This window comes from Rhincodon typus, chromosome 34 (assembly GCF_021869965.1).
Source record: "Rhincodon typus isolate 14 chromosome 34, sRhiTyp1.1, whole genome shotgun sequence".
Classification (NCBI taxonomy): domain Eukaryota; kingdom Metazoa; phylum Chordata; class Chondrichthyes; order Orectolobiformes; family Rhincodontidae; genus Rhincodon; species Rhincodon typus.
Window position 1 is genome coordinate 9,835,672 of NC_063365.1, and position 13,198 is coordinate 9,848,869.

At 43.7% G+C, this 13,198-nt stretch overlaps 1 protein-coding gene across 1 annotated transcript in view; it reads right to left on the minus strand.

Moving 5' to 3' along the window:
* Nucleotides 1–3,062: 3,062 nt before the first annotated feature.
* Nucleotides 3,063–13,198, minus strand: part of vstm4a (V-set and transmembrane domain containing 4a) — a gene marked incomplete at its 5' end in the record, with an annotated part of 43,415 nt that continues 33,279 nt past the window's right edge. Inside the window, one exon of the mRNA XM_048616185.1 lies at nt 3,063–5,267. Within this exon, the coding sequence (XP_048472142.1) occupies nt 5,118–5,267 (150 nt within the window). The remainder of the gene's footprint in view (nt 5,268–13,198) is intronic.

Consider the following 13,198-nt stretch of genomic DNA (forward strand, 5'->3'; position numbering starts at 1 on the left):
CTGGAGACTCCTCAGCCTTTGAATAAGATCTTGCACCTCAACATCACCCTGCCACACCATCATCACATCCTGTAATGTCCAAAAATCTATCAATCTGACTTCTAAATCTGTTCTCTAAGCATCAGTAGCCCTCTGGGATAGAGATCTGCAAAGAGGCACTGAACCAAGGTGCTCCTTCTCATGTCAGTCCAACATTTTCACTTGCAATCATGATGCCTCATTCTAGACTCTCCAGGCAAAAGAAACGGCCTGTCTGCATTTCCCCTTTCAAATACTCCCAGAATTTAAATGTTTCATTGAGATCATCTCTCATTTTGGGGAGGTCAGAACCAGGGGTCACAGTCTAAAGACACAGGGTAAGTTGTTTTGCTGAGCCCACAGCTTTTTGTCATTTATATAAATGATCTGGATGTGAATACAGGAGGAATGGTTAGTAAGTTTGCAGGTTACACCAAAACTGTTGGTGTAATGGACAGTGAAGAAGATTATCACAGAATACAATGGGATCTTGGTCAGATGGGCTGAGGAGTGGCAGATGGAGTTTAGTTTAGATAAATGTGAGGTGTTTAGTAATGCAAATCAGGGCAGGACTTTTACACTTAATGGTAGAGTCCTGGGGAGTGTTGCCATGCAGAGAGACCTTGGGGTGCAGGTTCATATTTCCTTGAAATTGGTGTCACAGGTAGACAGGATAATGAAGAAGGCATTTGGTACGCTTGCCTTTATTGGTCAGTGCATTGAGTACAGGAGTTGGGATGTCATGCGGACAACTGTTTTGGCCACTTTAGGAATACCGAGTACAATTCTGATTGCCCTGCTATAGGAAAGATGTCGTTAAACTTGAGAAGGTGAAGAAAAGATTCACAAGGATGTTGCTGGGGTTGGAGGGTTTGAGCTAAAAGGAGAGGCTGAAGAGGCAGGGCCTATTTTCCCTGGAGCATTGGAGGCAGAAGGTGACCTTATAGAAGTTTATAAAATCGTGAGGGGCATGGATAGGGTGAATAGACAAGGCCTTTTCCCCAGGCTAGGGGAGTCCAAAACTGGAGGGCATAGGTTTAAGGTGAGAGGGGAAAGATTTAAAAGGAACCCAAGGAGCAACTTATACACGCAGAGGGTGGTGCGAGTATGGAATCAGCTGTCAGAGGAAGTGGTGGAGGCGGGTACAATTACAACGTTTAAAAGGCATTTGGATGGGTATACGAGTAGGAAGGGTTTAGAGGGATATGGGCCAAATGCTGGCAAATGGGACTAGATTAATTTAGGATATCTGGTCGGCCTGAACGAGTTGGACCGAAAGGTCTGTTTCCGTGCTTCACATCTCTGTGACTTTATGAGGAGAAATTTCTTCACTAAGAGTGATGAGCCTTGAAATTCTCTGCCATAGAAAGCAGTTGAGGTCAAAACATTGTACAATTTCAAGGAGTTGGATATTGCACTTCAGGATAAAGCAAGCAAAATACGTGGAAAAGAAGCGTCAACTGAGTAGTAAAGTATTGAACGATGGAGCAGCTCAAAGGGCCAAATGGCCTACTCCTGTTCTTATCTTCTGATTCTCTGTCTATTGTCTATAACTTCAGGAAATACAGGCTGATTCTACTTAATCACCTCCCCCCCCAACCACAGGACAACACTATCATGCAGTTTTAAATGCTGGTGTGATGTGGTGGTAGTATCCACCAGGTTCCAGTCCTGCCTCCTCCAGGGACATGTCACAACACATCTGAACAAACTGATTGAAAATACCTATCGTGCAGCGTGCCTGGCAAGATGAGAGCTGACAAAAGACAATCCCAGGTATCATATGGTGCCCGTTCACTGAAGACCCTGGGCACAGATGGACACACTTTCCCACGTGGGCACACAGAACACTCTGGGGGTTCTCGGCTGGTTTCGTGTGTGTGAGTGGCTTGAGGAAACCAGAGTGTGAACAACAACAGAACCCCTGAGTGTAAGTGGTTAGGAGGTCATGAAATCCCAGTATCAGAGGTCTACAGCATGGAAACAGGCCCTTCAACCCAACTTGTCCATGCTGGCTAGATTTCACACTTAATCCAGTCCCATTTGCCTGCATTTGGTCAATATCCCTCCATACCTATCCCATCCATGTACCTGTCCAAACGTTTCTTAAATAATAAAAAAACTTGCCTCCACCACTACCGCTGGCAGCCATTCCAGACACTCCCCACCCTCTGTGTGGGATAACTGCCCCTCTGGACCTTTGTGCATCTCTCTTCTCTCATCTTAAACCTGTGCCCTCTAGTTTTAGTCTTCTCTACCATGGGGAAAAGGCTATCTACCTTACCTACGCCCCCACCCCCCCCCCTGATTGTATAGACCTCTATAAAAGGTGGCCCCTCAATCTCCTACATTCCAGGGAAAAGAGTCCCAGCCTACACAGCCTCTCCTTACAACTCAAACCTTCCAGTCCAGGTAGCATTCTAGTAAATCTTTTCTGCATTTTTTCTAGTTTAATAATATCCTTTCTAATCATAGGGTGACCAAAACTGCACACAGTACTCCAAGTGTGGCTTGTATAGCTGCAACATGACATCCCAGCTCCTATACTCAATGTTCTGACCCATTAAAGGAAGCATGCTGAAAGCCTTCAAATGCGTGAGCCTCTGTGCTATTTCAGCAGATTTCACTCAGAACGTACTGATACTCAGGGCAGAAGCCAAACAGGAATCTCCAGTGATAGCAAGAACTACAGATGCTGGAGTCAAAGACAACGCAGTGTGGAGCTGGAGGAACACTGACCCAACCCGAAACGTCAACTTTCCTGCTCCTCTGATGCTGCCTGGCCTGCTGTGTTCCTCCAGCTCCGCACTGAGGAATCTCCAGTCCCTCATTTGCAAATGAGATATCAGATATTGAAGGAACCTGGTATTGTAACTGAATTGTTCCATAGGATGTTTTGGGTTCTCTGTCATGTTATTATTTCTTGGACAATTGGGAAAATGTGTCTTTAAATTCTGCAAGGGACATACATTGCAAAAACAAAGTCACTTCAGGTTATTCTCCAGCACGATTGCAAATCCTGCAATGACATTGGAAACCAACTTCTAATTTTTATTCTGTATACACAAACACATAGCTAGCATTTCATTATTAAACTTTACACAGGGACATCTCACACATATGCATAATTCAAGTAACCTGCTAGGTATTTGAATTTCATAATATGCTCAAGATACAATTGCTGACGTTATTAAACCAGGTAAGGTTATGTTGGACTGGCTTGACCAATTTCCAGGCTAGCTCTATGAGTGAAGCGCTGGAGGATTTCTCCAGAATGTTACTTAATGAAAAAAGGTTAATTTTTACAGAAAACTTCAGTCTATTTTAAAATGAGTTACTTCCTTAAATCTATCCAGGTTGCTACCAGCAGTCAAGAGGGCAGGATCAATGACCACTAAGAGGTGCCAAAGACTATCCACACTTGGCTCCTTACTACGGGTTTCTCAACTGGAACACCCCTTAAGGCAGAGGCAGGGAATAGAACGGGACCAGTGTCAATTCTTGTCCGGTAGCAATGGTAGTTAGCACAACACATGTACGTGCATACAGACTGTGACAACTATCAGGTGAGGCTCACAATGCCATTAACTCTCACAAACATTCTCAGAAGCACAATTACAGCCTCTCTCTCACAATACAACCACGCACAGGCACACACTGAGTAGCCAGACCATACAGTTACTGTGGATGTAACAGCATGTCAGAGGCTATCGCAGGGTAACGCAACTCTTGACTCCCTTGAGCCTGTCTACCGTCTACAAAGACACAAGTCAGGAATGTAATGGAATACTTCCCACTTACCTGGATGGGGGCAACTCCAACAACACTCAAGAAGCTCCATACCATCCAGGACAAAGCAGCCCGCTTGATTGGCACCAAATCCACCACCTTCAACATTTACCAACAGTGGCAGCAGCATTTCATGACTGGCTTTGCAACCCATTACTTCTAGTTCTTAGTCCGTGGAAAAACCACCTTCAAAGTTCCCTTCAAACCACACACCATCCTATATTGCTGTTCCTTCACTGCCCTGTTGAAAATCCAAGAGCTCCTGCCTAAATGTGGCATTGTGATAATGTCACCCCTGGGATTGTGGGTTCACCGAGACAGCTGGCAAAATTTAAAATTAACCAATCTGGAATTAAGGCAAGTAACTATGACAACCATCATCAATTGTTGTAAAAACTAACATCTTTTAGGGAAGGAAATCTGCTGGTCCTTACTGGTCTGCCCTATACATGACTTCAGACCCATAGCAATGTGGGTAATTCCTAACTGCCCTCTGAACTGGTCTAGCAGGTCACTCAGATCAAAGGGCAATGAGAGATGCGCGGCAAAGTGTTGGTTTTGTTGGTGATGCCCACAACTGTGAGAAGAAAAACCAGCCTTTTCCATTTATTCATTCAACTCCCCATCAATTGCATCCCCCTTCCCTCACTTAATGTATATATTGTTTCTAAGATAGTAAAACATCACAGGAACATCAAACAAATTTTAACATATAGATATATTCTCTCACACATGCACACACATATACTTGCATGCATTCAGATTTGCTTGCCCACTTCTTCAGTCACTTGTTAACACAGAAAATAATTACTTTCCAATAAAAGATAATTAATCCAAGCCTTATTCTAAGTTTCCACTCGTTAAATTATCTTACATTCTTACAAATGCATATGCATTCTTATTTATGCCCCACTCAGTCTTTCAGTGACTCAGGAAGATGAGGTGTCCTAGGCCTCAGGCTTCATCTTGCCCCATATTGATCCTAGTGCAATGAAATGGTAAAAGGTGCAGTTTGTTGCAGCAGGCCCAAAACCTGTGTATTCCTCCTCGAAGTGGGGACAGTGACTGAGAAACTGGCCCAATGTGCACAACTTGTGTACATTGTTGATGTTGATTGACAGAGTGGGGATAAGATTGCCCAGCTCCCTGCAGTCTCAGGCTGCCTGTGCTGTGCATGTTTACACACAATTATGCCAACAGCAATAAGGCCTCAAGTCTCGCTGAAGTCACAAATAAGCACACTTCATATGTTTGATTGTTCATTAAACATTGTTCTGTCATGCGTTTCCTGCAGCTCTTCCAGTTGGAGCTCATTGATTTTGGTTTTCTGAGAAAAGGATTTTGGCGTAGACTGTAGTGGGACTCTGGGAGTTTGTAGTCGTTGGGTTGCTTGGGGCACTTGGCCGTGTTGGCACCAATTCCAACTCGGCATACGTCAGACTGTCTTCCACAATTCGCGGCTGAGGGAAGAGAGAAACAAACACACTAAGACAAGTTTTTTTTATTTTTAAAAAAGCTTAGAACATAGATTTAAAGATAATTGATGAAGGGATAAAAAGGAGGAATGAGGAGAAACTTCTAGCAAACTGTTGTCATCTGCAACACTTAAAAGGAAAGAGAGTGGCAGAAATGGGAACTTTTAGAAGAGATCTGCCCGCATATTTATCCTATATTTACCCTGAATAATACATGTAGGATCCTTAATGTTAATAGTAGTTGCATAAAGTATTAATGAAGGAAGTTACACTAAACATTTCCAATTTGATGCATGGCCTCAACTGTGTTCAATTCTGGGCACCAAACTCCGAGAAGGATCATACAAATACAGAATCCCGACAATGCAGATAGAGGCCATTAGTCCTATTGAGTCTGTACTGACCCTCTGAAGAGCATCCCATCCCGATTCCACCCCCACATTTCCTACAGCTAATCCACATAGCTTTCACATCCCTAGACGCTACGGGGCGACTTAGCATGGCCAATCCACCCTAATCTGCACATCTTTGGACTGTGGGAGGAAACCAGAGCACCCGGAGGAAACCCACGCAGACACGGGGATGAATGTGCAAACTCCACACAGACAGTTGCCCGAGGCTGGAATCGAACCCGGGTCCCTGGTGCTGTGAGGCAGCAGTGCTAACTACTGAGCTGCTGTGCTGCCAAAAGGGTGTTAAAACCTTGCAGAGAGTGCAGAGGAGAATGCTACAAAGAATGAGGGACTTCTCTTTTGAGGAGGGAATGTAGGAACTGAGGTATTTACCTTCCAGGAGAAAAGGTTAAGGGGACATTTAAACAGAGATGTTAAAAATTAAGAAGAATTTTGTTTGTGTAGAAAGGGAATATGTTTTCATTGGAAGTAGGGTCAGAATCGAGAGGATATGGAATGAGAGTGATTGGCTGAGAAAGTGGGTGGGAGAATAATAACATGAAAAATTATTTGAAATTGATGATCCTGGATGCCCTATCTGAAAGGGTGATGGAAGGAAATTCACTAATGACTTTGTAAGGTGCAAGCTGGATATCTGTTTCATAGAATTCCTACAGAGTGGAAGCAGGCCAATCAGCCCATCGAATCTACACTGACCCCCCCGAACAGCATCCCACCCAGACCAAACACCTTACCATATCCCAGTAACCCTACGTTTCCCACGGCTAGTCCACCAATCCTGCACATCCCTGACACCACGGGCACTTTAATATGGCCAATCCACCTAACCTGCGCATCTTTGGACTGTGGGAAGAAACCCACACAAATGTAGGGAGAATATGCAAATTCCACACAGTCACCTGAGGGTGGAATCAAACCCAGGCCCCTGATGCTGTGAGGCAGCAGTGCTAACCACTGAGCCACCATATTCAAAAAAAAAGAAAAATATTACACGGTTAACAGGAGAGGGGGTACAATATGCACATTGGTAGGAAGAAAAGGAGTTGAACATTATTTAAGCAGAGAAAGGCTACAGCACAGAGGGATCATGCATGAATCATAAAAAGCTAGCATCCAAGTTCAGCAGGTAATAAGGAAGGCAAATAGATTGCTGGCTTTTGTCATAGTGAATGGAATACAAAATACTCTATGCCACTATAATAAAAAAAATGAAGTCTTACTAAAACTATACAATGCACAAGGCAAACCACAGCTGGAATACTGCAAACTGTTTTGGGCCCCTTATCTAAGGAAAGGTATACTGCATTGGAGGCAGTCTACAGAAGATTCACTGGGCAGATCCATGGTATGGAGGGATTGTCTTATGAGGAGAGGTTAAATAGATTGGAATAAAGAAAAATAAGATGCAAATTTATTGTAAAAAACATACAAGATTCTTAGTGGACTTGACAGAGTTGATGCAAAAAGGTAGTTTCCCCTGGTGGGAAAATCTATATTCAGAGGGCATAATCTCTGAATAAGGGGTTGCCCATTTAAGACAGAGTTAGGGAAGAATTTCTTCTCTCAGAGTTTGAATCTGTGGAATTCTTTATCACGGAGAACTGTTAAGGCTGTCATGCACCAGGAAGATTCAGGCTTTTAACCTCCGGTTACATCGAGTTTACTGATCTCAGCTAGACCTTGGCACACAAAAAATAATTTGGATTCCAAATGCTTGGGATACAAAAGGGAACGATCATTCACATTTCCTGCTCCCCACGCACTACACAGTGACTTTTAATGGAAGTGCATAGGATAGATTTTGACTTGAATCTACTGGACACAAAAAAAAAGTGGGAAGACAATGGCCTAGTGGTATTATCACTAGACTATTAACTCAGAGACACAGGTGATGCTTTGGAGAGATGGATTTGAATCCTGCCACATATGGTGGAATTTGAATTTAATAAAAATCTGGAGTTAGGAGTGTAACGATGAGCATGAATCTATTGCCAATTGACAGAAAAAAACCTACCTGTCCACTAGACTCCTTCAGGGAAGGAAACAGCCATCTTACCTGGTCTGGCTTACATGTGACTCCAAACCCACAGCAATGTAGTTGACTCTTAACTGCCCTCTGGGCAATAGTGTTGGTCTAGCCAGAAACACTCTTATCCCACGAATAATGAATAAAAAATAGGGCTATCAATAAATTTACAGCATTTGCACAAATTCAAAGTCATGGCTTGACAGTTGGACATTTGGTGAGATTGTGATACCTGCTAAGTCAAATATCCCACAAGTATTCATTATCAAGGTGCCCGCTCTGATGGATTCATACCATAGTAGACAAGTCACTATCCAATAGGAGTAAAAAGGGATGGGAGAGAATCATACAGTTAGGACAAAAAGAAATTGTATTTCCGTAGCGTTGTTGATATATTAGAATGTGTTAAGACACTTCACAGTATTCTCTTAAACAGAATAACACTGAACCACAGAAGAATCAAATAAACAAAAGCTTGGCGAAAGATTTAGGCTTCAAGCAGTGTCTTAAAAGAGGAAAGTACAATTAGAGTCAAATTAAAAGTAATCTTCAATCAGTGTCCACTGAATTCTGAACCTCCAGGAAAGCCTTGTGACAGATCTCCGTGTGTGTGTGTCTGTGTGTGTGTGTGTGTGTGTGTGTGTCTGTGCATGTGTGTCCTTGTTAAAATGATGAGTGTCCTGCGTAAGATGGAGCTGAATCATACTAATCTAAGCCGGGCTGCAGGATGGCCATTATAATTAACACTGGAGCTAGGCAGGGGTGAAACTGCCACTGCTGATCGCTGTTCATTGACTGTTTTGTGCATGTGGAGGGGGAGACAAACTGGAAGGAGGAGACACCTTGATAGCACATTATTGTATTCAATTCTGGTCGTCACATTTCAGGAAGGATGTGGAGGTGATGGAGAGGGTGCAGAAGAGGTTTACCAGGATCTTGGATTAGAGGGTATGAGCTATAAGGAGAAGCTAGAAAACCTAGGGCTGTTTTCTCTGGAGCGGCGGAGGCTGTGGGGAGACTTGATAGAAATGTATAAAATTATGAGATGCGTAGATAGGGTTGACAGTCAGAATCTTTTTCCCCCCCAGAGTTGAAATGTCTAATACGAGGGGGCATGCATTTTAGGTGAGAGGGGGAATGTTCAAAGGAGATGTGAGAGGGCAAGTTTTCTTTTACACACAGAGTGGAACGCGCTGCCAGGGATGGGGGTGGAGGCAGACAAAATAGGGATGTTTAGATAAGCACATGAATATGCAAGGAATGGACGGGTATGGATGAAGGGAAGGTAGAAGGGAATAGTTTAATTTGGCATCATGTTCAGCATAACGTTGTGGGCCGAAGGGCCTGTTCCTGTGCTGTACTGTTCTATGTTCTACATGACTGAACCTGAGTATGCTAACAGTGACAGAGGGACGAAGCTTAGTTTTCTAGCCAAGTAAGGCACTGAATATTCATTTTTAGAGCATGACTTTTTCTTATAAGGATCAATTCCACAGATGTATAGAAAACCAAAGAATATTTTGATGTGATTGCTTGTAAAAGGAATAAGAACGAAAAGGGCAGAGGTTTGAGGTTTTCAAAATCATGAGTGGGCTGGATAGTGGAGATAGGGAGAAGCTGCTCCCACCTGTAAAAGGAACAAGAACCAAAAGGCACAGGTTTAGAGTGATGTGCAAATGAAGCAAGGGTGATGTGAGAAAAAAAACATTTTCACTTAGTAAGTCGGTATGGAATGCACTACCTAGAAATGCAGTGAATGCAGGTTCAGTTGAGGCATTCCAGATTGTATTGGATGGGAATAGCGTGCAAGGATATGGGGAGAAAGATCGGCACTGGGCAATGAAGTTTATTTGAAGAGATGGTACAGGCACGGTGGGCTGAATGGCCTCCTTTTGTACTGTGACAACTGTGTAATTGGCTTCAGCACATAAGGGAGGGAGCTGGAAAATTCACTACAATGATGGAATGTCTGGAATCTTTAGAGACTTCTGGTTCTAGCCAAAAATCTTTTCAGGACAGATTCAAAAACAACACACGTTCCAAGCATAGTATGACACTACAGAACAGCAACATGCCCTTCAGCCTGTTGTTCAGCTACCTGTAAATCCTTGCACTACATTATTAGAAAATGTCACGTTGAGACAGTCTCCTGATTAACCACAACCCCATGTGATAGCTGCAGCACAGCAGCCTCCCAGGCTACATACAGATTCTTGCCACTGGTTGGATTCCATGGCATGTGCCGTCCTCGCTGGGAGGAAATAGCAGAAGTAAATAATGGTATCGCTCCTTCTATTCCAATCTCCTCTTAAATGCATTTCACCACAATGAGTAAAGCAGTTTCTAGTGAATTCCTTATTCTATCTTAAGTTCAACAGCTGCTACTTTCAGAGTCTCCCATGTCTATCCTATTGAATCCTTACATACTTATAAAGATCTGTGTCAGGTCACTTCTTTATTCTAGAGAAAAAAAAAGTGTCAACTCCTGTCCAGTCCATTGGGAGGAATGTGTCACCTCAATTTCTGCATGATCCATTCGTAAATAGGGCTTTAAGGAAAGAGTAGATGCAAGATCCCAAATGAAATTCGATTCCTTCAAAATAGTTGGTAACTTCCTGATTTACCAGTGTTTAAAGCTTTTGAGTATGATCCTCCCTACAACTTGTGATGCTGTCACTTGAGACCTCTCCCAGAATCGCGAGGGGCTATCAAAGCTGGGACCCCACCTTACACGCCAATATTCTGAGATACTTCCAAATTTTACAAAGACAGATGTCAACAATCAGCAACTGAGATTGCATCTGGGAAGAATGCTTGTCAGATACATTTTTCTTGCAGCTCACTTAACAATTATGTCCTTAGCTCAACTCAGACAAACCTAATAACATGTTGCAAAGATCCAATTAGGATTAGGATAATTACAGTTTTTGGGAGCCAATGGACTTGCCTCTTGGTTACTGATATGTTTTGTCAGAAGCTCCACTCCCATTACAAAGCTGGCAGTTCAAAAGACAAAACACAAATGTGCGAGAAAGCAATCCAAGACTACAGCAATCGGGACAGAAATAAAACAAAGAAAGAAGGCTTATCCTAAATACTAGTATTAAAATACAGTGCAGAGTTCAGAAGGTTGGTCTTGTGGTGTGGTGGGTAGTGACCCTGCCCCTCAGCCAGAGGTTCCAGGTTCACATCTCACTCACATAACAGAGGCAAATAGGTTTGCAAATCCTTCCAACATGTGCCATTGGCATGCAGGAAAGATCCCTGGTCATTCACGTGATGGAAGGAAATTGCAATCTCAACCACAGCTCCAAGCTATCACAAGTATGTTACCACCACTTGGAATCCTTTGGGGGTGGTGGGGGCATTTGGCTCAGTTCATAGATACTAAAAGCAAAGAGCTTGATCCCAGTGGACCTGCCTGTGGTGGAGATTTTGGCTGCGTGCATCAGGCCTGCCTTCTGGAGAAGTCCAGGAGAATGGAGAGAGAGGAACAGAAAGCTCTTCTCAATCTGACTGTAATCCCACATTACCAAATCAGCCACCAGAGTTCAAGGAAGTGCACAGATCTTGGGTGGGCACAGCTGGGACACCCATATAAGATGGAGTTATTGAATCCCTATAGTTTGGAAGCAGGCCAGCGGGCCCATCGAGTCCACACTGACCCTCTGAAGAGCACCAGACCCAGATCTACCCCATCCCTATAACCCTGGCTAATCCACTGAGCCTACACATCTTTGGACTGTGGGAGGAAACCGGTGCACCCGGAGGGAACCAACACAGACATGGGGAAACTGTGTGGAGTTTGCCTGAAGGTGGAATAAAACCTGGGTCCCTGGTGCTGTGAGACAGCAGTGCTAACCACTGAGTCACTGTGCTACCAGGAGTGGAGGATGAGTTACAGAGGCTGGGAGATGGGCATGTGAGAGTACAATTTTAGGGAGGGTTGAATGGTGTCATACACAAGATCCCTCCAATAAAGGAGATAACCCCTTCCTACTCATCCATAGTGAGAGCTGTCTGCTTGTTCATCATGGCTTCACCTTGGTATTGACCGAAAAATTGCAGTAGAGGCAGAATGAGGTCCTTGTGTGGTTGTGAATTCTTTCACCAAACATTGGGCTTGTGGGAAATTCTGTCTAACGCTTTATCTAGCTCTGTCTCTCCACTGCTCCCCCAACCCCTCACCCAACCCCTCCACAGTGAATGGGTTGGGAAGGAAATGGAGGAAGCTGCCTGTTTTACTTAACATGACTCGCACCCCCATCCCCCCAAACAACATTGACTTCAAATACCCCAACAGAGGTAACCCCAAGGAGGCATATACAATCCACTTGCAGACTTTGTACTTGTAAATATACACAAAAAGAACTAAATGTCATTCATAATAATATTACAGTGTATCTGAAAAGGAGCTTCCACAGAGGAGTATTGATGAACAAATGCAATGTTAGCATTCATTTCAAGAGGGTTACAATACAATAGTAGGGATGTACTGCTGAGGTTGTCCAAGGCTCTGATCAAACCGCATCTGGGATAGTGTGAGCAGTTTCCACATCTCAGGAAAAACGTGCCGTCCTTGGAGGTGGGAGGGTCCAGAGGAAATATACAAGAATGATCTAGGGAATGAAAGGCTTGTCATAGGAGGAGTGCTTGTGGACTCAGGGACCGTACTCAATGGGGTTTAGAAGGATGAGGGAGGATTTCATTGAAGGGTGTGTCTGGAACCAGGGGTCACAGTATGAGGATTCAGGGTAGATGATTTAGGACAGAGATGAGAGACATTTCTTCACCCAAAGAGTGGTGAGCCTGTGGAATTCATTACCACAGGAAGTAGTTGATGCTAAAACATTGAATGTATTCAAGAGGCGGCTAGATATAGCACTTGGGGCAAATGGGATCAAAGGTTATGGGGAGAAAGCAGGCTTAGGTTATTGAGTTGGACGATCAGCCATGATCGTGAAGAATGGCACAGCAGGCTTGAAGGGCCGAATGGCCTCCTCCTGCTCCTTTCTTCTATGTTTCTGTGAAACCCAGACAGTGCTGAGAGGCCTGGATAGAATGGATGCGGAGAAGATGTTTTCACCGGTAGGAGAGACTATGATCCGAGGGAACAGCCTCAGATTGAAGGGATGATCCTTCTGAACCAAGAGGAGGAGTAATTTCTTCAGGAAGAGGGTGGCATATCAGTGCAACTCATCATGGAGAGCAAGTCATTGAGTGTATTTAAGACAGAGATTGATAAAGGGAATCAAGAGTTATTGCGAAAAGGTAGGAGAATGGGGTTAAGAAGCATATCAGCATATCGAATGGTGGAGCAGACTTGATGGGCTGAATGGCCTAATTCTGCTTCTATGTCTTATGGTCTTAGTATAAATCGCAGTCTCACTATTACAGTGGCATCAGATACTATTGGACTATTGATGGATGATGGCACCTTGTGTTCCTCAATGGGAACACATTGCCAATACAGTCTG